Raw genomic sequence first — 26,853 nt, forward strand, 5'->3', positions numbered from 1 at the left:
GCTGGGTTCAGAGGTTGCTGCCTGTGTCCGTCAACAGACTTGTTTAAAATGGGCTCTTCAGTAAACAGAAGGCTGTCCTTGGAGCCTGGACTCCCTGCCAGCTGGTGGCCTCAGCCAGCCTTGGCCTCGCTCAGGCGCCACATTCTGTTTTCTTGATGGTGGCCCAAGGGCCTGGTCCGGCAGGGGCTGGAGCCTGGGGTCTTGCCGCCTGCTCTTAGCAGCTGCAGCACCGATTTTCCCAGCACTCGGGAGCTCCTGGACCCTGGAGAAGGAGCAGCCCTGTCTGGGAGAATCTTCCCCACCTGCCTTTCAAATGCTTAGTGAGTTAGCAGCTTGAGGCTTTCTCTTCCAGGCTGGCCTTCCCCCACGCCTTCTTGGGGCAGAGAGGCAGGTGGCCTCACAGCGAGATGGAGCGAGTGTGCACACGTCCACCCTCTAAAAGATATTTCCAGCACTTCATGTGTGCCCAGCACTGTGCTAGATACTAGGGCACAAAGGGGACAAAGCACAACCCCTGCCTTTGTTCAAGGATCTTCCGCTGCAGCAAGAAGGCAGAGCAAATACCCCAAATACGAAGGAGTACAGGGTGCTTGGAAGGTAGGGAAGAGGGCATCTACCTGGTCTAGGAGCAGCTTGCCCCAAGGAGGGGACGCTGGGCCAGAAACACACAGTGGTGTCACCGCTCCTAAGGGCGCTGGTCCCAGGAGGTGGAGGACTCTTGCTCCCACGCCACCAGGCACGAAGCGCTGAGGCTGGTGGTACATGAGGAAGAGAAGGGAGGACAGGAGGACGCAGCGAAGGGACCCCGTGGGTCATCCTTGCCTGACCTGTGCCCCTCCCCCATCACGGTACGCAGAATTCCTGGAGAGCGTGGCCACCATCTATCAGGACCTGCTGGCGGGCAAGAACCCCAATACGGTGATTGTGCCGACGTCATCCAGCGGGCAGCACCGTCAGCGGCCCCCTTTGGGTGAGGCGAGCCTGCTGGAGGGAGTGGAGGCCTCGCTGTTCTCCCAGTGCCTGGAGAACTTGTGCGACCGGCACAAGTACAGGTGAGAGATGGGCGTGGGGGCCCCACCGCAGCCCCAGGGACTGGGCTGCGGGCTCTAGAACAGATGTTCCGACTGGTCCCCGGCTGCCAGGGCCCTGGATGGTGGCACAGTGCCATCTGCCCCAGACCAGGCTGTGGCTGGGGAAACGGCTTCCCGGGGGGCTCCCTCGGGGAGGGTCCTTCCACACGGTGAGACAAGCTATAGATGACCAGACCCCCTTCTCCTTGCCAGGAGAGACACTGGCCCTGACTTTTTAGAGAGAAAGGGAAAACATTCACCGTACAAAGCCTTCCCTGGACAGAAAGGGAGGGTGACACTGCTCTCTGCGGCACAAGGTCTCCTTAGAGACGGAGCAAGTTTGGGCCTCCTCCAAGAAGAGGCGGCCTCTCACTGCCTTTTCGCCATTCCCTTCCTCCCACACCCCGTCTGAAAGCACCGGCTCAGGAGCACACCAGCCCTTTCTCTCGCCAGTCAAGGCCTTACTTCTGGACATCTGCCACGCTCCCCCAGGGGTTTAGGGCCCCCAGAGCGGACAGGGTCCCTCAGTCCTGGCTTTGGGCACACTCCTAAGCCTGAAGGGCTGGATAAAAAGACGGCAGTTGGACTTGCTGGTCTTTGAAGCTAGCCTCTGCATTCTCCATTCCAGCTGTCCACCCCCAGCGCTTGTCAAAGAGGTACTAAGCAACGTTCAGAGACTGACCTTCTACGGATTCCTTGTGGCTCTTTCAAAGCATCATGGAATCAATCAAACCCTAGGTAAGCCAGAGCCAGCCGCCGCTGGCCTCCCCTCTCCTCGCACCCTAAGCCACGTGGGAGCTGGCTGCTATTGGCAGACATGGTCCGTGCAGGAGGGGGGCATCACCATCTCCGCCCTGACTTCTCAGGTCAGCCTCGGAGGCCTGGGGAGCCAGAACGTGCACAACAGAGACGTGCCCTCTTAGGCCTCTCACACTCCAGCGGGAAGGGACAGCCTTCCCCACCCAAGTCCCTGCCCCAACATGAAGCAGCCTCTCGGTGGCAGGGGTGTGCCCAGCCCCTCCCCGTAGAGTCCCCAGCTCTGCTCTGGGGAGTGGCCTGCAGGTTGGGCAGACACAGGGCTATTTACTCAGTGGCTTTGGAGATTATATATCAAAGAAACCTGAATCCCATTTGTAAGCAGGGCAAAGGTGTGTCTGAGGCGGCCTTTTTTTCCCAGCTGGGGAAAAAAATGATTAATCTGAAAAGGAGCAAAAAATAGGGGGAGAGGCCTGAGCTGGCCCAGTTTTTCCTGTCTGTCGTTTCTTCCTACTGGTCGGTCGGCCTTCTCCACCCACCCTGCTCTTCTCCCTCTCACACCTGCTGCTGCCCCATGGGAAGAGCCCCCTGCAGAGCGGGAAGGGTTATTTGTCTTCCTCTTCCAGAGGTATCCAGGTGTGCCTGAGGCCCGTTTCCGGAGTCCCAAAGAACACATAGCCTTCCCCTTCCTTCTGCCAGTTGAGAGAAGGGGGTCAAGGGAAGGAAACTTAACATTCTTTAAATGCTAACCGCAGTAGGCCAAGTTGCTTTAGGTCTTTCCTGATACAAAGCCTGCTGGGGATGCACGCAGGAGTGCAAGCCCCAGCAGGACTGACTGAGGCCCACTGAGGCACAAGGCTGCCTAGCAGCCTCCTTTTGCTGAATTGATGCTCTGGGTGTGCACAGTTCTAGGGACCCCTCAACTAAGTGATGCTGGTGGCCCAGGGCGCTGACTGGACCAGAGTAGAAAGGCCAACAGGAGTCAGAAATCAGGAGTGAGGGAGCAACAGGTGGGACTTGCTTACGTTTCCTTTCACAGTGGGGTAACTCAGCCCCCTCCCTTCCCTTCTACCAGTCAGCCCACAGGAAGGAAAAGGAAAAGCAACTAGTACATGATCAAGCCTGGACAACCTCGTGCCCTCACTTTTTCTAGGGTTTTAAAAAGGGCGATCACTCCGTCAACCACTTTTCCTGCTGCTGGGTCGAGTGGGAGATGGGGCATCTGCCCTCCCCGCATCTCCAGTGTGAGGAAAGCGATCTGGAGATACTCGGGGCACAGCCAGCTGTGGAGAGGGGTTGCCCTGTTCCCTTAGTCCTCAAGGCACTCACACACACACACGCGCACACACACAAAATGAGGCGGCTCGGGGAACGTAGTTTGAAAACCACGAACAGCAAAAGCGGGCCAGAAGGCATCATCTGAAAAAGCTTTGGAAAAGCAGGGACTTGAACTAAAGCCACATAGGTAAGTTTAAGATTGAGGCTTTCTAGAGACCAGCACTGCTAGTTGCCAGAGCGACACTCTGACCGCCCAAGAGCTTCTCCCTCAACCACCTGCGGACCTCAGCTCCACCTGCCCTCCGCTGTTAACAGCTCCAGCCAGAATCCAGACCGCCCCCTCTCGCCTTTTCCCTTTAGTCTGTAGCTGAGAAAACCGGCTCAGAGGGAGTCGTGGCCGGGCAGACAGGGGCCGCTCCCGGCCTGGCGGCTCCTGGCCACACAGAAGAGTTCGGTCCGGTTCTGACCCAGCCTGCTCTTCTCGCTGCTCAGAGTCTCTGAGGAGCTGAGGCAGCATTTTTGACCATACTGTCTCTGAAGTGGGCTCCTTCTGATCTGGGGGGACACAAAACTGGCTGATTTCTGATTTGGGTGATTAGCTGGACATACTCTAGGTCTCTGGCCCCCAGTACCTGGGGCCTCAAGGAAGGAACTGAGCCGCCCGCACCAGCCTACAACCCACCACCCAGTCCTGGAAGGGGACAGCCCTGTGTGTGCAGTGACCTTGAGGTGTGGGGACGTCTCATAGCTGTGGTTCCTGCCCCAACCTGAAGAGGGTAGGCGTGGGTTGACTAAATTTATCTAGCAGTAGCCACAACTTCCTGCCCCCATAACAGTTCTCTTAAAACTTCTCTTAAGAGCTCTTTCCCTTGAACAAGTCATGGGAATAAAAGGTACAGCAGAGAGATTATCGTCAATGACATTGTAATGACGTTGTGTGGTGACAGATGGTAGCTGCCCTTGTGGTGAGCTCAGCATACCGAACGGAGATGGTGAACCCCAGAAACTACTAGACATTCCATGTCCACTGTACTCAAATTTTTTAAAAAAATTTAGAAAGAGCACTTCTCAGATCTTTTAGATGAGCCCTCCCAGAGTCAGAAAGGCAGGTTGACCTGAAGGTGAGGGGCCCCTGCCGGGAACTGTCTGACCTGAGCCTCCCTGAAAGACACTCAGATTACTTCTGTGCCCCCCAATTATTTCGCAGGAGCTTTGCCTGACAAAGGGGACCTGATGCACGACCCAGCCATGGATGAGGAACTGGAACGGCTGTAAGTGTCAAGTGGGGAAGTGCTGCCCCCTTGTGGGGGAGGCCATCTGTCCCTTGGACATGGCCATGCCTTGTTCTGGGTCGCACAGCGAAATGTGTGCAACACGCCCGTCAGTCAGGGGTCTGGGCTCCAGCAGAGGCCTGAGGTAGCCTCTCTGAGTCCTTTGGGAATATAGCCCATGGTTTCATCCAAATGCAAGAGCGACCGTGGAGGTCCAGATCTTTAGACAGGAGGCCCCCAGCTGCCCTCTGGGCTTCTTCCCTCCTTCAGGCTGGCCCAGATCCCAGGCCTGGTCAACTCGGCCACTGCCAACCCAGAGGCCGGCTGCCTGCCTTCCCGGACCCCTCCCCGGGTTGGCTCTCCCTGGAGACCCCTCCATCACGCCCGCAAGGTGGAAGCAGAGAGCGATGGCTCCACTGAAGAGACGGACGAGTCTGAGACTTGAGGCGTCTGAAGGGTCCTATCCACGGCACCCGTTTCCAGCTCCCACCCAGCCCTTGGGACTCCCACCCAACCTCCTCCCCCACTCCCATGCCATGCTGCCCTCTGCTGGCGAAAAGCCTGAACAACAGCCCAAGCCCAGAGACCGGCCAGAGGGGTTCCGCTATCATCAGCCAAGTCAAGCAGTGACCCTGAAAAGTAACAGTCTACTCTCCTTGGCCCTGTCAGCCTCTGCACTTTAGTCACGACCCAAGCTGACAGCAGACTGAGCGGACGCCATCAGGAAGGTGACGGTTGCTGACAGTCCCCGCCACGTGAGGGTGCTCTTCTCACAGCAACATTAGGCAGGGGAGACCATGAATAACCGTGCAGGGCCTCGTATGGCCAAGGGCGACACCTGTGGTGCAAGTGTAGGGTGGACATACACATGGTGGCCTTCTGCTGGAGGAGGAGCCCCCGGCATGATAGGATGAAGGGTTGGCAAGAAGACGTCCACTTCCAAAAACTGCTCCGAGTCCCCTCTGTGTCTAACAGTTCAACATGTTAAATGAATAAAGTCCCTTGTATCTGGTAAGTGGTGAATCTGAAGCCGCTAGACTGTGGAGGGGGTGAAGGGAAGGGGCGAGTTTGCACTTTCGGTGCTGAGTCCCGGCTTTTCTGGCAGGACTGGGAGGTGGGGGCCGGGGGGCCACTCAAGCCTGGACACCAGCATCAGATAATGAGCCAAGAGGGACTCCCCTCCTGCACAGGCCAGCAACCTTTCAAAGGTGCTCTCAGCTGGAATGGGCCTTCAGAAAACAAGTTCAGGGGGTTCAAGGCCAGGCTCCCATAACTCTAAAGACCCTGGCCTCCTACAGTTAGCACTGCGGAGTCTTCTAGCCAGAGTTTCATTAAAATGTTTGCTAAGCCCCCGCTCAGGGTTGGGACAATGGGGATGCAGCTGTGAATGACAGGCCTGAGGAAGACAAGCTTCCAGCCAAGACGAGGAAGGTTAAGACAGGTGGTCTTCAACTTCCTTGAATGGGCCAGGGGTCGTCCAGAACGTAAAAGCCACCCAGAGACCCAAGCAGAACAGGCTGCCTCCTAGGATGGGGGTCACCACACTGGGCACACACATTTTCCTGGTCTCCTCTCTGCCCAGATCAGACCTCCCCCCCCCCCAGCCGACAGTTTCAGGAACTTGCTCCCCAAGGCCTGCAGAGCCAGGCCAGGACTGGAAGCTCCAGTCCCACTGAAGACCCAAGCCCTGGAAACTCTCCAGGCCCACCATCATCTCCAGCTGCCGGCTGACTGACAGCGGTATGGAGATCCTGGTGGGCATCGGAATCACCTGGGGAGCTGGTTTACGACACAAGTGACCAAGTTCTGGCATGGGGTAGTGGGGGCAGGCACAGAAATCTGGATTATCAACACTCCAGGTGATTCCAGAGCTGGAAGGCCCAGACCCGCACTTTGGAAATCGACGGCTTAAAGCCCCATGGCCTCTCTTTTCTAATCCTGTCTCCCAGATGAATGGTTTACCCCTGTACCCTGAGGACCCCTAAGGTGGCACATATATTCCAGGGGCCTCTAGTGGGGGAACAGATTACCAAGCAAGGGAGTTCTACACACACATACATTCTTTTCTTCCTAGATTTAAAAGGGCTCCATTAAGGTTATAGATTTCATTTGTCTTTAAACTCCCCTGAGACACACACCCCAGTCAAGCCTCTGTTGGGGTGAGGTGCGGGGCTGCTCGGCTGCTCGCCTGCCCACAGCAGTATGGCTCACTGGAGGAGTCAAAGGGCCAACTAATACCAGCTCTTTCCTCCGCGTGCAACAGGGTGGTGAGGTCGAGGCTGCACTGGACCTCGCGGCAGCACAGGGCCGAGGAGCCAGGGGCCTTTGGTTTTCAGAGAAGAGACAAGCTGGAGGCCCCGGAGAGCATGCCCTCAGCTTCAGCACCATCGCCCTACCCATGTCGGTGGGAGCCCAGAGAGTGAGCCAGGGGCCTGCACTGGGCAGGGAGGCGGGATCCAGAAAGGACACAACTTCACTCAGACCAAGAGCGGCCCAGGGCCCTGCCAAGGCTTTATTTGACACCACTCTGTTTCAATACAAACAGTCCAGAAAGAAAGTCAAGTCCGTTTGCGGGAGGGGGCAAGGGAAGAATGGTCTGTGTGGCTTAGGAGCCCATCCCCCATCCCCCAGCAGGAAGGGTGGGCCCAAACAGGCAGCACAGCATGGGGAGAGGGCACCAGGGATGACACAGTGCACGGCCAGGGGACAAGGCCTGCAATTCTGTCGGTGCCTCAAGCTCTCACTGGGGGGGGTGCCGTCTAGGCCCCCCTTAAGACCAGGATGATACAGAAGAAAGCTGAGCCCCAAAAGCCTGTTTCTGTCCCTCATGTTCTCTGCTTCTTTGGCCAGCATTACGCTCACAGCATCCAGAGCAGGGCACAGGGCAGATGAGACCCAGCATGGCCACCAAGCAGGGGAAGAAGGGACAAAAGGGCCTGTGCTCCACAACGGGTGGTATGGAAGGACTCCAAGACACTCAGGAGAAGCATCCCTCAAGTGATCACTGTAAAAAGGGGTGGTGAGACAGGAGATGACCACTCGGGCCTCCAGTCTGATCCCAAGTGAAACCTTTAGGTACTGGGTAAAGTTTCTAGCCCTTAATAAGGCCCAGACGAAGGTCCTTCCCCTCCCCTGCCATCTCCTGGCAGCAGAAGAGTCCACTGGAGCAGCAAGAGCAGCAAGTCCAGAGCCTCCCTCCCCTGGGGGCTGGTCCACAGCAGAACTCTTTCTAGACCTGCCCACGGGTTCCAGAGGAGGGGGGCCAAACCCCAGACAACCTGGAAGGATCCTAGAGCTGGCAAAAAAGCCTTATACGTCTCACTTTCCCTACTTGGGGAAGGGATGGACCCAGCAGAAGCTCGCCTGAGGGAACTCCTCCCCTCCCTCCCAGTGTGGCCAGACAAGGGAGCAGCAGCTTGGTGGGGGGGTGGGGGGCAGGATCAAAGGACAGTGTCTAGCACATGGGCCAGGGGTGTGAGGGGAGGAGAATACAGGGCTCAGTCTACAGGCAGAGGTCAAGGCTGGAACTGCCCATCCCCCCTCACCCGAGATACTCAAAAGCCACCCAACTCACACACAACACATAAAGTAACAATTCCTCCCCAGCTTCCACAAGGCAAGCACCCCTGGCCTTGGAATCATGGGGGTTTTGCTGTATTGCCACCATACGCTTGAGCCGTGGCGCCTGGATCAGTAGGAACCATAGCGATCCTGAACATGGGGGAAGAAGAAAACAAAGTCCAAGCCCCTTGCTGGCAGCAGCATCCCCCACCACTCTGGCAGGACTAGGGTATCCCAGGGAATCGGGCTCCAATCTCATTATGGCAGAGATAGTTTTATATTTTACTGTGACTCAGGGAAGGGGCTGTGGCCAGATCCCAAGGGGGAAGCCCTGCCTGATCTTGAAGCTGGGGAGGAAGGAGAAAGAAGGGGAAAGTGACAAGGCCGGAGAAGTCAGTGCAGGCACGGCATCCTCTTGGGGAGCGGCCCGGGCCTGGTACCCAGCTCAAAGGAGAGCAGTTCCCCCTCCAGGAAAAGAAAAAGCTCTTTTTCGGGCTCAGGAGCTGGCCAGCAGGAGTGTCTGGAAGTGGTGAAGGCCAACCTCCCGGGACGACTCTCTACTGCTTTACCCTCCTGCCCCAGGCCAAACAGCCCCAGCCTCACCTGCAAAGAATTCATCACACCGTTGGCCAGCACGGCCATCTTCCCGGCCACAGACTTGACACCCTGCTTAAACTGGGCAATGTCCGCCGTGGGGAGCACATTGCCCAACGATACGCTACCTGTAAAAGCAAGGGAAAGGGGGGCTTAGAGCCCTGCGGGCAGCACTTCCCAGCCCACAGGCCCTTCCAGTCCTGCTCACAGGCCAGGTCCGGTGTGCACCTTACCCCTGCAGCCCTACCTGCTCCATGAGTCCCATCCACGTCCCCAAAGAGGTCAGAAGAGCTGATGGCACTGCTTCCTGAGAGCTGCTGGAGTCGAGACCGGGCTTCGTGCTGTGGTGAGGAAAGAGGAAGGCCTAGGGAATGTTTTGGCCAAAGACTCAAAAACTCCTTATCCAATGAGACCACTCGGTGCTGAAGCCCAAAGCAACCGCAAGGAGCAAGCTCCCACCCCACCTGCTGCATCCAGGCTCAGGACCGACAACTCCACTTACCTCAGCATCCACCTCCCGCCCGAAGAACATGTCCGATGAGATGGCTTTGGCTCCTGCAAATTTCTGGCGCGCTTCGCTGGACTCGAGGCCTGAGCTCCGGCTTTCCACCTCCCTTCTGTTTGTGACTCTGAGGGGCGGATGTGGGATACCTCTGATCCTTCCCATTACCATCGGAGCCTAGTCGTACTAATCCCATTACTAACAGAGACTGCAAACAGTGCCAGTGGCCTCCTGCGCTGCTCACTGGGGCCCCATCTGGCTGTGGCCCTGGGACTCATGGACCCTCTCTCCTGGACGAGACTCTTCTCTTTCCCACACCGAAGCCAGGGCACAAGAGAGCTTATGGTGCCTCTGCCAGGCCGCACGGACATGCAGTTTAGAGGGAACTAGTCTTCTGCCCCAAACTTCTAGAGCGTCATCAAAGTCTAGGACGTCAATACATCACTACTGCCAGTCTCCTCCAAATGACGACTGGCCTAACACTAGGGTGACCATATGACTCTGTCCGCCTGAGTTTATACCTACTCTCCTGGCATTTTCACCCTCAAAAGCCTCCTAGTGTGGACGTAAGTGTCTGCTCACTCCCATCTCCCGCCAACATGCACAGACCCTGGCCTAGGTGCTTTTTAAGTTTCGTTACATTTAATTCTTCCAGGAACCCTGTGAAGTCACTACTTATGTCCCTATTTTACAAATGATTTGCAAGCCATTCATCAGTTGAATCTTGCCCAGATTATAATAAGCTTAGAAAGAAAAAGAAAAAAAAATAACACGGTGACCAGAGACCCATAAATCCGGGTGGTCAGGATTAAAGCGTAAAATCAGAGAAACAGACCCTGAACTAAAGCTGCTGCTAAGCCTTCTGTGATGACAAAGCACAGCTCAAACCAAAGCCTGATTCCCACACCACCTGACAGCCACCAGCCACAAGTGGCTAAACTTACTAATATTAAATTAAAAACCCAGCTCCTCAGCTGCACCAGCCACGTGTGAAGAGCTCAGGAGCCTCCCCCACCCCGCCGCCCAGCAGAGAGCAGGTTCACAGAACATTCCCGTCCCAGGAAAATCCCGCCGGACAGTGCTGCCCTAGCCCACTCCACCTTTCTGAAATAGGCCGGATGCTTGAGATGGTCACTTCTGGCTCCTTCTCCTCCATCCGGTCCATACCCCAGGCAGCATCTGTATCCCACCGGGAACTGAAACTTTCCCCCAAGGAGAAGGGGTTGTCCTTGTACCTGGTGAGACAGAAGAGCGGCTTAGAAAAGCCTGATGAGGAACATGGTGGCCAAGTCTGCACCCCAACAACAGCCTTACTTCGGGGGTCCAGAGGCGAAAGTACCAACATCATCAAACAAGTCGAGCTGCGAGCGGGAGGATTTTGCACTCACGGGCGTTTCCTGCTCGATCACCTGCATCTCAGACAGCACCGAGTGAGAGACGGAGCTGTGGGGACAAGCAGAGCCGCCCAAGAGCAGCTGTGAGCAGCGGTGTCACCACCGGAGAGTCCTCTCCCCAGGCCTGCGCCCCGGGCTGGGCCAGACCCCGCAGGGAGCGCTCGGGGCCCCGCGCAGCCAAAGGACACCCTCCACTGTCTGCACATCAGCTGTTCTCTCAAAGCAGGCCTTCCCTGGCAAAGGACTGTTCGTCTGCCTCTTACTTTAATGACGTGCACCAAACAGTAGTGCTCTCAGTCCTTAAAAACAACTCAACAGACTTGCTGCACCATGGGCCACGTCCTTTACCAAGATTGACAGGTCCACATGGAAAAGATGCACAAATGCCCCAGAACCAGGAAACGGAGTCTAATGAAATCAAAGGCGAATTCTAGACTTTCGATCTCACTTAAAAACAGAATACTGGACAGCAATCCTGGCGAGAGTGGGCTTGTGAGCTCCGCCATTGGTCTGATTTACTGAAGTGCGGCAGCGCCGTGCAGAAGGTATTACTATGTCTTTCTACAGGTGAGAAAATGGACTCCAAGCAGCTCAGCAACTTGCCTAAAGCCCACACATCTCATAACTGGCAAAACTAGATGCTGAACACAGAACTATTGATTCCAAATTCAGTATTTTGTGCCTTTATCCTCTACTTCTCTGAAAGAAGATAAGGCTGGCTATTTCTGCTTAACCTTTTCAGAGCACGTGCCAGCTGGATTTAAGTAACTCCATTTCCTTCCATGTGCTGCTTGTATAACACACAGCTCATCAGGGAAACATCACATTTTAAGCCCAGAAAGGACTTTAGGTCTCTTTTTTTGCAATGCAATAGAATCTTTAACTTAAATCCAGACTACCCTACTTAAAACCCCACTGTACAACATTCATCTTCAGGGTTCCGCCAGCTGAAAACTGTAGATATTTTGTAATAAGTTTAAGTGAAATTAATCCTTAAGATGCCTCTGTGGAGGAAGACACAGGAGGAGAGCGAAGCACCAAGAATTAGCACCACTCGCCCAACGCTGCCTCTTCACCGGGAGACCGGACAGCAGCCCCAGGGCCTGGTGCTGTCCAACATTCTGGCTTTTAAGAGAGATCAAAAGTCTAGCGCCACTGAAATCTCTAGATGCAAGCTCTTAGTGCAGAGCAAACAAAATGGGTAAGAGAACTGGTTTGCAGTCCTTGTTTTGTTGTTTTTAAGAAAACCACAGCAACATAAGCCCAGTGGTCCTGAAACAGGAAGGATACTGTTGACGCAAAGAGCGTTTGTCTAGGGCATTCCTCGGCGTTACCGTGCCTGGCGGCAAGGGTGTTTAGTGGACAAGGATTAGGGATGCTAAGAGCCTTGCAATTCTCAGGGAAGTCTTAAAAAATAAAGTCTTAAAAACTCTTAAAAAATAAGGAAACATCCCACCAAAGTGCTGTCAGTACCCCATTAAGCAACATCACCCTATCCTCTTGGGAATATCGAAAAAGCACCCAATCCTATTTCTTTCATTTGGCAAACACAATGAGCACAGACCTACTCGGTGACAAGCACTATACTAGGCACTTGAAGACAATCAGCAAAGCCATCTATCTGTTCAGCCTCGGGGGAAGACTGAGCCTGCTGGGAAGAATTCGCAGTGGCTCCCAGGAGAACCGTGACATTTCCCTGCCACACCCCAGAGCTAAGCCTCACCTGCGGGACACCAAGCCCATGCCCAACCTCTCTGCCTGTTCTCGCTTCTTCCCTTCCAGATTCTGTAGCTTCTTCTCCTCCTTCTTACGGTCAATTTGGAGCTCCTGGTAGGCCAGGCGCATAGAGGCAACCCTTGGAAGGAATAAACGTGTCAGAGGCCAGCTCATATCCTGACCGTCCCACCACCCAACCAATCCCCATGAGCTGGGGCCACTCGGGGAGCGCTCACATGGACTCCTCGGCCTGCTTCTTGGCATCAGCCGCCTGCTGCTCACGGAGCTTCTCCGCCACCTGGGCCTGCCGCTCGATCTCACTGAAGCTCTGGCTGCTCACCTTCTGGGCCCCCAGGCCTTTCTTGGCACCCAGCTGGGAGAATGATGGGATGGAGGCCTTGCCAACAACCACAACTCTTCTGCTCCCTCCCAAGCATGGGTCCTCTAGCCATACCACCAAAGGAAGCATTCCTTCTTAACAATTAGGGTAAAAAAACAGGGAGCCCAGCCAGCATGCTCAAGAAGGAGAACAGTGGCTCTGCTGGAGTTGGGCACAAGGTGGCTCTCCCCGTGCACAGCAGAGGCCTCAGGGCCTGCGAACAGCAGGTAATGCTGACCAGGACCGGTCTGTGCCAGGCCCCTGATGCGCACAATCGCACTGACTCTTCCCTGGGCCCCCTTAAAGAGAAGCATCTGGACAGCCCTCTCGTAGTCAGGGTTCAGAAAAGTACCTCTGCCAAAGTCACACAGCCAATAAGCGGCAGGGTCAGGGGTGCATCCAGGCTATCTAGCACTCCTAACCACCATCACGCTGCCTCTCTCCACCTACCCCTTTCTTAGCTCCTGCTGGCTTCTTCTTGCCAATGAGGGAGGTTCTCGGTTCTGTGTGAGGAAGAAGATGGGGCATGAGTGAGGACAAAGGGAGGTCAGAGGCAGCGGCGCAGTTCATGCTGTGCAGCTTCTTGGCAAGAGCTTCTACAAAGAACTGCTTCGGGCAGAGGAAGGCAAGGCTGCCACCCACCAGTCCCAACCAATGGCATTGGCAGAGTCCAAGCCAAGGACAGACAGACAAGGTTAGGCGAGGCTCCCGACTCCCAGCAGACTGAGATAAGAACCTAGACCCAAAGCACCAGACACTGTCACAGTCCCTGAACCAACACGAAGACTACTAAGGCAGGGTCAGGCAGGCTGGTTAAATACCAGCTTCAGCTCCTACGGCAGGGAGCTGACATGCAAGGGGCTGGGCTCCCCAAGCAGCTGTTGGTTACCTCTGGCAGGAAGGACCCCTTTAGGTGACAGACACGTGGACTCTAGAGAGAAAGACTTATGACGAACAAGGGGTCCACCCCAGAGCCTCCATACGGCTCCTGAGCCCAGAGGCCAAAGTCATCCGCCGAGGCCCCTTAAGAGCCTCACTTCAGACCAAACCATGCCAGCCTTCGCATGGGCTCAGTTTTAGTCATTTGCTAGCCTCCTGCCCCAACCCCCAAGGATCAACAGAACCACCAAGGTCAGCAAACACTGTTCTAATGCTGAGCCAAAACTAAAGAACACTAAGGAAAGTAAAAAAAGAACCAAAATGCCAGAAACAGGCTGAGAAAGGACAGTGTTGCCTCCAGGTGTGAGAGCTGCCTGCCCGTCCCACGAAACGGACCAGACAGGCCAATCTGCCCTCAGACTCCAGGGTTAGGTGTCCAGTCTCATACTGGCCTCCCCACACTTTGGCTAGAACCAGCTCCACATTCGGAGGCAGACCCCAGGCCTTGTCCACCAGCTACCCACTTTATCAATTCAAAGTCCTTGTAGCTAATGCTGCAACCACAAACCCAATCCCAGTCCTCACTCCAGAGAGATAAGATGCTCAATCTCATGACCTCAGTCCACACGACCAGGCAAGAGCAAACCTGAAAAGAGTCCTGGAGGCCCACCCTCTCCCAGTCACCCCGCACCTGCCAGGTGGCATACTGACCCAGAGAGACTTTGGGTGAGGTGCCAAGCAGGTCCATGTTGGGGCCATGTTCCGGCTCTGTGGATGCAATGGTGGGAGTTAGGTGTTAAGGCACAAAGCTTGCGGTGACTTCCCCTTACAGGAGGTGACGGGGATGAGTAGGGAATGCCCCCTACGTCCTCCAAGAGACTGAAAAGAATCTTAACCTACTGAGAAACACAGGAACCCCCACATACACATTCCAATCCTCTTGGTCCGATGTCCCCCTCCTAGGCCCAAGTCCTCTGCCAACACCAGGGCACCTGGTTGAAATCTGGACTGAACTCACGTGCCAGGCTACTGATCTCTGCAGAAGGGGCTAGCTGCTGCGTCTCTGCTGGGTCTGGGGCTGGTACTTTCCAGGCAGGGGGCTGAAAAACAAGCCAGATCACAGAAGCTTGAATGAGCCACTCCTCCTGGCAAGGAGTGCCAAGAACCCATAGGTACCTTGTGGGGATGAGGCTTTCCTCAAGCCCATACGAAAAGAAGACTGGAAGCCAGTGAGTAAAAGCATAGCTGCTACTGCCAATGGAAGAAAGAAACCAGAAATTCACAGCTATCTCCAGCCTCCAGGACTCACTTAGAGCCAGAGCTCACTGCCCTAATTTCACAACTAACAACTATTAGGCACTTACCACCTGCCAAGCACACGTCTAAAAGCCTTTCACATATAAATACACTTAATGATCAGGACAAACCCTAGGCAGTAGATAGAGCTCTTTTAGATTCGCAGGTTTTGGGGTTAAATGACTTAGCCACCATCCTAGAAATGCTAAGGAGAGGAGCAGGAATTCAAACTAAGAATCTGAATTCAGCACCCAGTGCCAGTAGACAGGAAACCTCCTGCCACAGGTGGGCTGCTGGGGAATCCTTTCATTGTCCCCAACCACAGTATCTTCCTTATGGGGGAAGAACCCAGGAAAAGTTGTCTGGAGCTCCTGACACCTCCTGAGCTTTCAAAAAGCTTCTCTTCCTACTATCCCAGTTTATAGGCGTCCATTCCTAAGGATGGGCACAGTGCACACCTACTCATAGGAGGAGGAAACGTCTGGGTCTACCCAGCAGTGGGCCGCAGACACTTCCTGCTGAGGTCTCATACCAAGGTGAGTGGACTCCATGCCACATGATCACAGAAGGCCTTGGCCTGGTAAGTAAGCCACCTGCCAGCAACAACCATGTGAAATATTCCTTGTGGACACTCACTTGAGAGTGTTCCGTGAAGAAATCAGAGTCCTTCTTCTCTGGGGAGTGACTGGCAGCGCTATTCATATTGTCTATCCAAAGCTAGAAAGAAGAGGACAGCCTTGAAACACAGGGCCCTGAATATCCCCATCACCCCACTACCCTCGCCCCAGGGAACAGGCACTTACATCAGTGCCATGCCTCGCCAGGGCTGCACTCCCCAGCTGCCGGATCTTTTCCCGGTACATCTGGGCAGCTCGGCTATTATATTTGGTGTTGGCGTCACTGGCTGTACATCCATGTTGGCGGAAGAAAGCTGTCTGGAGAGCAAGGAAGAGAGGAGAACATGCTACAGGTGATTCCCCAGAGCAAAAGAGGCACCCCTTGTAACAGTGGGTTAATATTTACATATGATAAAATACACCCTACTGACACCAGCAGTTCTTCACAGAGGCTAAGATCCCCAGCAATGCCTGTGAAAAAACTGCCTCCCATTCTCTGAGAACTGACTGCACCTCAGCCCTCACTCAGCCCTGCCTGCAGACAGCATGCCATCCCCACCGTGCCCATCCTTCATCCAGGCTCACGAGATCTGGATGACTGTGGAGGCCCCAACTACTCATTTAGCCTCTCCCCAAGAACATCTGTCCAGTTTAGTTTGAATCCGAAGCCCAGTTGAGAAAAACCAATTTCCAGGTTTAGAGAATAGTGTACAGTGTTGCTACAAACCAGAAAATCCTCTGAAAAGAGATAATGACAGGGCCTCCTAGGAAGACCCTGTAAAGTTAGAACCCAAGCAGAAGAATGGGGGTGGGGAGGATGGTAAGAAGGAGCTTTACCGCATTGGCATTTCCGCCGACCTGCATACACCTCAGCTGGAACCAGTTCCAGTTGGAATCCAACTCTGTGGACCTGTGTGCAAGGGCTGCATGTCACCCACCAGGAGATACCAGGAGACGCTTCCTGGCAGACACATACCTGTCATCTGGCCTCGGGCTGCAGTAGGCGCCCAGGAAACATTAATCAGCCACCATCCTATTTCCTCCACTTTACCTGGTTCATGAAAGGTTTGCTCTTCAATTATCTAGTCAAAAGAGTAGTAATTATCGTCCAGATCCGAAAGGAGATCGAATTGTCAAGCGCTCAAGCTTGGATTTGGCTTTCCCCTTAAGGACGTTCATAGTTCATGGTCTTGCTCCAGACATACTCGACCAAACTAATCAGCAACAAGATCAATGCAGCTAACTTTTCCCTGAAACTAATACTCGGGAGTGTCAAGTTTAACCAACAGGAAAGAAGGAAATTTTAACCTATACGCGGACACAAGCCGCCTATGTGGCAAGGGGCCCACCCGGACGGCTCCTTCCCGTGGGCAGCCACTGGACCCCTCCCTGGCCAAGCGGTCCAATCGAGGCAGCGACTCTCCCTTACTAAGCCCACAGCCCTGGCCGGCCAGGTAAGCACAGCAGCCGCAAGAAGACCCCACCTGATGAAGCTGAGATGGACGCCCAGGGAGCGGTGCACCCCAGAACAGTCAATGCACAAGAAAACACCATACGTGATGCTGGCCCAACTCGGATTCTTGGCGCCACAGTCGAAGCAGGCCTGGGTGGACGAAGCGATGAGCCAATGGTTAGGGGCTCCGAGTCGAGGCCGGACGCAGACACGCCAGGTAAACAGCCCACGTCCGCCCCTCTCCCTCCCTCAAGCCCCAGGGGAGACAGGAGAATCCCTCTCTGCTAGCGCCGGACCCCACGTGCCTCCCGCTTGCGCACCTTGTTGGTCGGAATTCCGCGAAGCCGCTTGAAAAGAGTCTGGATTTCTGTCTTGCTCGGTTCCGCCGCCATTTTCTCTCCTTCCCAGACACCACCGCGACCGACGGGTGCTGTCGCGGGCCAATCCTCAGCGGGAAGGCGGGGCACCGAGGGGGCGCCCACAGCACCCTCGCCAGCCGGGGGTGGGGCGATCTGTCCAGATCTGGACCAATGAGCAGCGGCGGAACTGGAGCGGAGCCGGCGGTCGCCGCCGACTCTACAATGGTCGCGGGACCCACGCCGCGCCACGCCACGCCGGGGCCAATCCGCAGCCAGGGCGGAGCGACGGCTCGCCGGCGGACCCAAACCTCGCGCGCCCGCCACCAGACGCCCTGCCACCCCCGGCAGGTGGCGCGACCTCCCAGAAGGCGAAGGCTGCGAGGCTGGGGGCAGGTGGCCAGGGGCCACGGCTGGGGCCAGTTCCCGATGCATGATTAACAGTAATGATTAACAGTTCTACCCTGCACTCAGGATCTCACCCGCCTGAACGGGAAGACAAACGGGCTAGGCTCCCGTCCCGCCCAGAACTCAGTACCCAGCCTCCAACCTTGGCGGGCTCACTCCAGACCCAACCTTGAGTACCTCCCACCCCAGATTAAGGTCCCCAGAGCAGATACCAGCCAGAGCAGATACCAAGCTGGCAAACTTTGCCCATGACATACCCTAGGCCCACAGCTCCCCGCTCTGGAGTGCCTCTCTCCAGATGCTCTCTGCAGCCTGACAAGGGTGGACTATCAAAAAAGATGCACACAAGCCTGACGGTGTTGGGTTTTTTCTCCAAGTTTAATACACACTAGAACAAACCACAAGAGAGTGCCGCTAGCCCAGAACTACACTCACCCCAAGACCACCCCAGGAACCCCAAAACACTGAGACCAGGAACTGGGTCCACAGCTCCTGGGGAGACCCACCCATTCCTGGAGAGGCCCGGGCACCCCTGAGCCCTTCTGTCACCTCCTGACCTCCCCCATCTTCCCCTCAGCCTAGACTTAGTTGGCCTTTCCCTACCAGTCCCTTTCTAGATGCAGGCCGCTCCCCACCCTGGGCCCCAGGACTTCCTCCCTCCTCAATGGACAGAAGGGCAGCAAGGGGCACCATGGTCCAGGGCCTTCAGGTCCAGCTGTCCAAGAGAAGCAGGGCCCTGATGCAGGGTGGAGAAACGCTGCAGAAGGGCTGTCACGGGAGGTCAGGCCCCCACACACTCCACGTAATTGGCCGGGTACAGACCAATGCGGCCGCTCTGCAGCTGGCCCTGGCACCAGCCCTGCTCATCCTCCTCGCTCATCTTCAGCAGCTCCTCCCCTGGGGAAAGGGGTTTTGTCACTGCCTATTGCCCTGGCCCAGCCCCGATCATGCAACTGGGTCAAGGACTGAGGAGGGGGAGGGGGTAGTAGGAGAAGGCAACTAGGAGAAGAGACATGCCTGAGGCGAAGAAAGGTCAAAGTCAGCAAGCACCCCACCCAGACCCTTAATGCATCAAGCAGGCCCCAGCCGGTGACTTTGAGAGAGGAGTGAGGGCTCAGAGCAGACACTCTTAACGACTGGAGTCTGGACCCAGAGCAGCCTTGCAGAATCAGACAACTGGACTTGGGAAGCAGGCATCAGGCTTCCCTTTTCCACACCCCTGCTCAGGTTGTAAAGGAGGGGAGAGGGTGGCTGAAGCCTGGAAAGGAACAGGAAAGGGGTCCCTGCGTACCTGCTCGGAAGCTCAGCTCATCAGCTTCCTGGCCAGCGTAGTCATAGAGCGCCCGCACCCGCACCCCGGTGGCAGCCTTCCGGGGGTTCTCCTCGTCCAACCACTCCTCATCCTGCCCACCGCTACAGAAGGGAGACGGACAGTGGCAGGCTCAGGGCACAAGGACCACCATGAGCCAGAGAGTCTACGACCCAGGGCAAAGGGTCCCCCTCTGGAAGAACCCTGGGAGAGGCAGGTGGAAAAGAACTTAAAGATCCTGGTCTGACCTCTGCCACATGTGCCTGTGAGCCTGGCACACTTCCCGCCACCCAGGGCTGACATGAGCACTAGATGAGCACGAATGCAGGCACCGGCGGGTGAGGCCAAGCCACCATGAACGCTGGCATCATGACAACTACTAAGCAGGGCCTGAGGTTCCTGGCACCAATTTTCGACCCAGTTCAGGTGTAAGGGGAATGAAGGGAAGGAGACAGAGGGCAAGAGGGCAGGACAGGGCCCGAGCTCTTTCCTCCCCACAGCCAGGTTCCTGGCTCTCACCCTGGGGACTCTGGGGACTGGGGTGGGGGTGCAGCGCCATCTCTTGTGGGCACGATGCTGGTCAGAGTAACCTCATCAGGGCTCCGGCCACCCTTCTCCTTCCTGCTAATTGTCCTCTGTGTATCCAAGGACCACTCCTGTAGGGACAGTGCTGAGGGTCAGGCTGGGCTGCAGGCTGTGGTGGCAGCCAGAGCCATTCACACCTTCACCTACCTCCTCCCAAGCCCTAGCCTCCCTCCTGAGGTCCAGGCTGAGCCCGCCGCCCCTCCCAGCCCCGGGCAGCCCGGAACGCTGACCTCGAACTGCGGCCAGTTCATGGCCATGCCCGGCCCGTGGGTGCTGCGCCACCAGTGCAAATCCTCCTCGTCGCTGACTGCCTCGATGCCCTGATGCAGGTCTCGGTGGAGTTCATGGAACCTGCGGCCCAAGGCACCACCTCAACCTGGGGAGCCCAGGGCCCCAGTACCCCCCTGAAACTCATTCCGCCTGGCCAGAGCCTGCGGGAGACAGAGCAGACCCAGCTGTACCCCCAGACCTCCAGGCCTCCCTCGCAGGCCACACCTCTCGCTGCTGGAGAGGTCCAGGTGCTGGTGCAAGGCGAGCAGCATATCCTTGAAGAAGAGAAGCCGCTGGCGCTCGGCGGCCTGGCAGCTCTCAAAGGCCTGCTCCATGTCCTCCATGTAGCGCGGGGTGTAGCGATGCAGCTCCGCCAGTGTCTGCTCGTAGTGGCTCTTCATCTGCGTGGGGCAGGAGGGGCCTGGTGAGGACCAGACCTGCTTCCACTCGGGACACCACTCTCATTTATAGAGCGCCGCCCGGGGGCCAGACCCCGGGCAGGGCAATAGCAGCCATTAGGCTGCAGATCCAGGTCCGGCCCTCCAAGACCCCAGCAGCCGAACAGGCCAGGGGACACCTGGGCACAGCCACTTTAAGGGTCTGGGGAGTGAGGATGGAGGGTGAGATGAGGTCCACCTTGAGGAGCGAGGGGCCGGGAGAAATCAGAACAGGTTTCATGGAGGAGGTGGAAACTGAGCAGAGGACAGGCAGAGCGGGAGGACAGGGTGCTCTAGCAGGGCAGGCAACGTGAGAGCTTATGGTTGGGGGCGGGCACAGCGGAAGAAACGGAGCTGGAAGGTCTCCTCAACTCTGAGACCCTCCCAACGCCTGAAACGGAACCATTTCTTTCCCGGGGAAAGCATCAGCTTTTCTCTGGCTCCTCTTTTAAATGAGGGTCTGGAGAGCAGGTGGCCCATGAGGATGAGGGCGGCAGAGCGAGGGGCCAGGGAGAGAGAGGTCTCGCGTACCTTCTCGGCCTCCCTGGCGCAGCGTTCCACCCGCTCCTGCAGCTTGCGCAGCTGCTCCTGCGACACGGCACTGTCGGCCTTCGCGTGGCTCTCCCGAGTCTGCGCCGTCTTCTCCTCCTTCCGTGCTGCATGGTAGCTCTTCTTGGAAGCCTCAACCTAGCGCGCACGGCGACAAATGCGGACCCTGCGACGCCGGGCCCCGCGGCCCCGCCAGCCCAGGTGGGATTCAGGGAGGGACCCATCCCTCCCCGGCTCACCTCCTTCAGCCTCCTGAGCCAGGGCTTCTGGGCCTTGCGGAAGCCGTCCTCGGCAGCCCGGCTCTCGCGGAAGCCCCCCAGCACAGGCCGGTGGAAGGCCCCCCGCTGCCAGGCACGCACCCGCTCGCTGTCCTGGCCCTGCAGCTTCTCCCGCACCTCCAGGTGTAGCGCGCTCAGCCTCTCGGCCGCGGTGAAGAAGGCGTGCCAGGCCTTCTCCAGCGTGCCGTACTGGGGGCCTGCGGGGAGGGACGGAGGGGCTGGGACCCGGCCAGGGACACTGCCAGAAAAGAGCCAGCCCCCCACACCCCAGGGTGCTGCCGTGGGGGCCATGCCCGGAGGGCGGGATGCGAAGAGGACCAAGGAAGAGGTCAGCGGCTACTTGTGGATATAGGAGATTTTGTGGAATCCTTATCCACCACCATGGAAACTGTTACAATCAACATTTAACAGGCAAAAAGCAGCCCAGAAAAGTGAAGCTAATACCCAAAGCATTACAGCTGCAAGTTAATGGCCCAAAACATTACAGCTGAGATGCAAACCCAACTCTGTGGCATCAACCACTACACTCTATTGCCTCAGAGGGAAGAACGAGCTTGTTTAGGATGGAAAGATCCCCAGCTCCCCAGTGGAAGGCCTAGGTTCAAGTTTCAGCGCTTTCTAGCTGTGTGACCTCAGGCAAATCATTTAACCTCTCTGAACTTCTGGATTCTCCTCTAGAAAATGGGTCGTACAAGATCATCTCCACCACTGGGCTGTTAGAAGTATCAAAATAACTCACGACCATACTTCGCAAACTCTTAACAGCTAGGTTATTCTTAACAACTGCAAGAATAATCAGGAAGCTCTTCCCTCTTCAGCAGGAAGGCATACACGAAATCCTCAAATTTTCCATAAAAGGTGCAAGAAAGAAGCTCCCTCGCCGGGTCTCCCACACCCGCAGCGGCCCTCTGCCCCTGGTGAGGCCCAAGTGCCGGCTCACCCTTTTCCACGGCGCCCCTCCACTTGCGGGCCCAGTCAGCCAGCTGCTGAGCATACGCCTTCTCGATGCGGGCACGCTCCTGGAAGCAGCTGACCAAGTCCCCGCATAGCCGATGCCCGTCCTCCACCCGCTGCACGGTCCGCCTATAGTTGCCAGCCTGGGGCGGACAGGAGAAAGGCAGTGTCGCTGGAGAGAAGCCCCCTCCAGGGCTGGGGCCGACAGCTGGGCTCCTCCCCTGGACAGGTGGCTGGGCCCAGGCTGGCAGAGGGGGTGGGCATTTCGGTGCCACCTCCAATCCTAGGACCCAGCTGCTCACCTCCCAGAAACTGCCCTCCAGGGCCTCCCCTCCAGCGTCTTCCTCTGGAGCCATGGCGTTCCTGCAGCACGGAATGGTGGCGGATGGGTGCTGTGGAGGGCAGAGGGGTAAGCAGGGAAGCCAGATGTACACTTTTGGGGAGAGGAAAAGATCCTTTCCTATCCCTGGACTTTCGCCTCACGGCTATCCCCACCACCCAGGGAACTGTCAGAGCTAGGACTTCACAGGTGAGGGATCTGGAAGGCCCCGGGAGGGGCTGGGATAGGGGAAAGGGTGGCCGCTTCAAAGCTCTTCCTTGGGCCTCAAGTCTGCCCACCCCCTCCCCCACCCAGCCTCATTCCACCTACCTGGGGCCTAGAGATCACTTTCGGGGACCCAGATGTCCAACTCTCAAAGCTGCTACTGTGATTCTGCCTTGAAGCTGACAAAAGCAAGCCAAGGGGTGAGGGCAGAGACTTGGAGCGTCCAGGGCGGTGCCCAGCTCCCCCAATATAGCAACTGCTGTCAGAAGCGCCAGACTCCAGCCAGGAGAATGCCAGTCGGGTCACACGATCCAGCTGGGGATCAGGCTCAGGCGGCGGGTGGGGGTGGCGGTGGGTGGTGGGCAGAGGGCCCCACGCCCCCCCTTCCCTGCTGCAGATGACAGGGGAGGATACCTGCCCATGCTGGGCCCCTCTGTTTTTCCCCGAACAACAAGACGACCCTTTACCAGACCAGGCCAAATCGGAGGGTGCCCGGCCACACTCCCGTGACTCCCTTTGCCCGCAAAAGCAGACTGGGAGCCAGGAGGCCTGAGTCCGATCTTGGCCAAGAAGCTTGAACAAGTGCTTTTACTGTCATCTCCTAAGGAAGCCTCAGCTCCCGGGTGAGGTGGAAATTCTGCCTCCTGGTCTTTCGTGCCCAGCTGCTCTCAGACTCAAACCTCGCAATAAGCAACAAATGTGAGGGGCCTGACAGTCACAAAGGACATTCATCCTGTTCCACAGCATCCACTGAGGTCCCACAAACCTCCCTGGGGAATGAGTAGCTCAGCCCCGCCCTCAAAAAGCCCAGAATCTGGGGCAGCATGGGGGATTCCGACGGGCCATCAGCCAATTGTAAGAGTGTGCTCCAGAACCATAGAGGAGGGCAAGGTGGATTCCAACCCCCAAGCCACCACCCCAGAGGCCAGAGAACACAGTGGCACGCGGCCACTCCCCTCCTGCCGCTTGGCAGTGGCTCAGCTGTCCCTACCCTAGAACTGACTCAAGCCCCTAGAAGGAAACCGCTTCCTCCTCTGAGCAAGCCCAAGGGACACTGCTGGACCCAGGAGGGCAGAGTGTGTACCTGCTGCCCCAAAGCAGGGCTCTGTCACACTCCTCCCCTCCTGACAAGCTGACAAGCCACTATCCATCCTTCCAAACTCAAACTGAGGCATCTTCTCCAGAGTCTCCCAGACCCCATTCCTCCACCGCCATTCACACAGCCCCTCGTGAGCCCTCCGTCAGGCTAGATACTGTGTATTGCACTGGATCGTCACTGACGGGAGAGGATCTGTCCCCAGCCACTGACAGAGGGCGTCCCATCTGCGTTTCTTCAGGCCCTGGAGCTGGTAGCTGAAGGAAGAAACATGACGTCCCCCTAAGGACCAGGAGACCTGCTGGCTATAGCAACAGTGAGAAAGCTTGGCCTGGGTGGGATCCGGCCCTAAGCTAATAGGAGACAGAGCTCAGGCCTGCCTTGGAGGGGCCTAGGGACAGAGCAGGAGAGGGACAGAGGGGCTGGCCCACCAGGGTCCTCAGCACTCCCCCTTGCTTCCTCTCGAGTCTGCCCCATTCACCCAGAAAGAACTTGCCAAGCAGATGGAGGGAAACAGAGCCACAGCCGTAAATCACAGGGCCTTCGGAGCTGTCCCAGTCAGGCATCCAGGGGCCTGGGCCCCCTGCCTGCTCCAGTCTCCAGGCTCAGGCTCCCGGGAGAGCTGCCCCCCACCCGTTCCCTCTCTCTGGCCCCAGAACAGAGCAAGCTGTGTGTGCAGGGCTGGCACTGCTCCCTCCGGCCTCCCAGAGCAAACACAAGCCGGAGTCCCAGGCACAGCCAGGCCCCACAGCCCTGGCCGGATCTAGCTATGGGGGTGGGCCCTGAGTGCCATGAGGGGGCACCCTGTGCCTCCTGACTTCAGCAGAGACCCAGTCTGGTCTCCAGAATGCATCCTGCCACAGGCAAGAGCTCGGAAGGCAGAGAATGAATGCTTGCCAGCCCAGGTAGCCAGGACCTACTGGACCTGCAGAAGTCCGCAGGGTGCTTGGCAGGGTCTCCTCAGAGTTGCGTGGGCCCAGGTAGAAGTCCTGAAACTCAGGGAAGACCCCACACTCCCTATCTAAGGCAGGTAGGTACCCACCCCCCACCTTCCAGAAGCTGGGGGCATGCCCTGGGAGGGAGCAGGGCCATCCTGCCCTGCCCGTCCTCCTGAGTCACAGGCTGCGCCCAAGGGCTCCTGCCAGCAGCCCCTCCCCGCTGTCCCGCAGCCCGGGGATGCGGAGGCGCAGCTGGGGGCGGCCCATTGGTCCAGAGAGGGGTGCCTAGGCTAGAGTGGCTGGAAGCAGCAGCCAGAGCCGCCCCAGAGGGTGGGGGAAGGGGTGGCGCAGGGAAAGGGGAGGAGGCAGGGCCAGGGAGGGGCATAACAAAGGGGCACTTTTGGAAACCCGACCTGCCGCCTGAGGTGCCGGCTCCCTGATGACGCACTCCAAACCCGGAGCCTCCACACCAAACTTCGGAACCCAGTGGAGCCCGTCTCTGGCCTCAACCCTTATGGACGGCGCCCTTCGACCCGCCCTCCTGCCGGCCCGGAGCTGCACAACTCGGAGCCGGTGGAGGCCACGCGAAGCGACCGGGCCAGGCCTAGCCATGGAGGCTTTAGGACTTCTTGGCCAAACTTGTTGAACTTGGTCTCGGCGGGGGTGGGGCCGGCCGGTCACCGCTGAGGGGAGGGGGCGCACCCTGCCCGGGCCAGCCCGGCCGTGGACTCCAGAAGGTGACCCGGGGCAGCGGCCCAGGAATTAGGGCTCTTTGCAAAGAGCGAGAGGTCCCCGGGGCCTTTGGGGGCCTTTGAGGAGCCCTCGGAGATGGTGTGGCCCTCCAGCCCCGACGCCTCCCTCTCCTTCACCGGCCTGGGAAATCCCGGGGGGCGCGGCGCCGCAGATGAGACACCCCCTCGGCTCGGGGGCAGCTCTTCCCGTCCTCGCGCGGAGTGGGGTAGCCGGGAGCTCCCAGGGCGGGAGTCGGTCCCACTGCAAACTTCAGGAGCCGAAGAAGAGGGCGGGATCGACTCGCGGCTCCCGCCGCCGCCTCCCCGCGGTTCCCGCCTGGGCAGCACTCACCGCGTCCTTCCCGGGCGTCTCGGCGGGTGGGGGTCCGGCCACGCTCCGGCCGGAGTCCTGCCGCTCCCGGGCCGGGGCCACCGCCTCCCGGAGCGCGCCCGGCCCTCCCCCGGGAAGCCCGGCCCCCGGCCCCGCCCTCTCCTCGCCGCCGCGGCCCCAACCCTACCCGCCAGAGGCTGGGGCGCGGGGGCTGCAGGCATCGCGGCGACCGGCGGCTCCCGGAGCACGGGCCGCGGGGTATAGGCTCCCACGGGAGAAGCGCCAAGCCTCCCTTCCCAGGGTGGCACCGCGCGGGCAAAGCGAGTCGGATTTCGGCTTTGCCCCTCCCGGCCTTCGCAGAGCCTGGGAGACAGACCGATGGAAGCGGGAAGGGATCGGGCCTGCCCGGGTACCCCATGGAGGGAGGACTGGGGGCTACACTGCCTTAGTATTTCTTTGCTGACCACATCTTTCTTATACGTTAGTTCCGTCGAGGCTCACAGTCACCCCCTTTTAAGCATTAGGGTTCCCATTGTACGGGTGCGGAAACTGAGGCCCAGAGACCTTCAGCAGCTTGCAAAAGATCCGTAGTCGGGCAAGACCTAGATTCCAGAACCGTGCCTTTTACCTGCACAGCCCTGCCTGCCAATCTGAGGACCGCGTCTGACACACGGTGGGGGTGGAGCAAAAAGGCACGAGCTCCTCCCCCTCTGTGTTCTTAGTCCCAGATTTTGTACCACGATTCATTCTTAAATCCCTTCGCCCCTCCACTACTCCCCCCCGCTTTTGTCAGTCACCAGCTTTGGTAGATTTTTCCAGATCGCCACGCTGCCACCCCACCCTTAGTAAGTCCCTTCTCTCTCACCGTCTTTGCCCCCACCCTGGGATTTTTCGCAGCCTGCCCGTCTGTTATTTATATCCACTGGAGCGGTCCAAGAATGTTCCGAGGCTGACCTAATCGCCACCTGCTTGGCCTCTCCGTCCCTCCCGATCCCTCCTGGGCCGGGAGAGCCAGCGACCGAGCCCTCCGCCTGGCAGGAGAGAGCGGCCGCGGGTTAGCAGGGTCTAACGCCCCGGGTGCTCAGAGGGTCCTGGTGGCGCAAAGTCGCTGTGGATGGGAAAGCCCCAGAGGCTCCGAAGAGTGCTCCCTCAGGGAGACGGCGTGGCGCTCTGGGAAGCCAAAGGCCAAGCGGTTCTCTCTCCAGCACGTACTCTTCGTCCCCACTCCCCGCCCCATCACCACTCCCTGAGGAGTGTGAGTGCGTGTGCGCGGATTTTTAAATCGCAGCTTTAAAAATAGA

At 57.7% G+C, this 26,853-nt stretch overlaps 3 protein-coding genes across 8 annotated transcripts in view; 1 reads left to right on the forward strand and 2 right to left on the reverse strand.

The window, feature by feature from the left end:
- The window catches only part of CUNH11orf49 (chromosome unknown C11orf49 homolog), a 189,378-nt gene extending 182,566 nt beyond the window's left edge, over positions 1-6,812 (forward strand). For 2 of the 4 annotated variants that reach the window (XM_032844664.1, XM_032844665.1), the window contains 4 exons: positions 857-1,052; positions 1,699-1,808; positions 4,312-4,375; positions 4,646-4,820. In XM_032844664.1, coding sequence (XP_032700555.1) covers positions 857-1,052; positions 1,699-1,808; positions 4,312-4,375; positions 4,646-4,820 — 545 coding nt within the window. Of the gene's footprint in view, positions 1-856; positions 1,053-1,698; positions 1,809-4,311; positions 4,376-4,645; positions 5,391-6,638 lie in introns of those variants that run through there. The other 2 variants (XM_032844663.1, XM_032844661.1) reach the window with 2 other exon arrangements.
- A 46-nt stretch (positions 6,813-6,858) lies between these two features.
- Positions 6,859-17,304, reverse strand: ARFGAP2 (ADP ribosylation factor GTPase activating protein 2). 3 transcript variants are annotated; one of them, XM_032844659.1, is made up of 16 exons: positions 17,087-17,304; positions 16,798-16,916; positions 16,151-16,223; positions 15,500-15,631; positions 15,333-15,413; positions 14,419-14,500; positions 14,112-14,168; positions 12,972-13,024; positions 12,379-12,515; positions 12,150-12,281; positions 10,347-10,475; positions 10,133-10,267; positions 9,033-9,159; positions 8,778-8,894; positions 8,540-8,658; positions 6,859-8,086 (listed from the first exon to the last, which is right to left on the reverse strand). In XM_032844659.1, the coding sequence occupies exons 1-15, from the start codon at positions 17,156-17,158 to the stop codon at positions 8,554-8,556; spliced, it is 1,551 nt and encodes a 516-aa protein (XP_032700550.1). In that variant the 5' UTR covers positions 17,159-17,304; the 3' UTR covers positions 6,859-8,086; positions 8,540-8,553. The 3 variants fall into 3 exon arrangements, with proteins under 3 accessions (XP_032700550.1, XP_032700549.1, XP_032700551.1); XM_032844658.1 differs by having other exon boundaries at positions 8,778-8,871; positions 17,087-17,294; XM_032844660.1 differs by lacking the exons at positions 16,151-16,223; positions 17,087-17,304 and having other exon boundaries at positions 8,778-8,871; positions 16,798-16,910.
- Positions 17,305-17,885: 581 nt separating this feature from the next.
- PACSIN3 (protein kinase C and casein kinase substrate in neurons 3) lies at positions 17,886-25,705 on the reverse strand. Its single transcript, XM_032844539.1, has 11 exons — positions 25,574-25,705; positions 22,562-22,635; positions 22,215-22,304; positions 21,899-22,055; positions 20,920-21,155; positions 20,663-20,818; positions 19,920-20,095; positions 19,655-19,775; positions 19,359-19,495; positions 18,822-18,943; positions 17,886-18,427 (listed from the first exon to the last, which is right to left on the reverse strand). The coding sequence occupies exons 3-11, from the start codon at positions 22,266-22,268 to the stop codon at positions 18,312-18,314; spliced, it is 1,275 nt and encodes a 424-aa protein (XP_032700430.1). The 5' UTR covers positions 22,269-22,304; positions 22,562-22,635; positions 25,574-25,705; the 3' UTR covers positions 17,886-18,311.
- Positions 25,706-26,853: the final 1,148 nt, after the last annotated feature.

Source organism: Lontra canadensis, unplaced genomic scaffold (genome assembly GCF_010015895.1).
Source record: "Lontra canadensis isolate GAN:19392208 unplaced genomic scaffold, GSC_riverotter_1.0 scaffold154, whole genome shotgun sequence".
Taxonomy (NCBI): Eukaryota; Metazoa; Chordata; class Mammalia; order Carnivora; family Mustelidae; genus Lontra; species Lontra canadensis.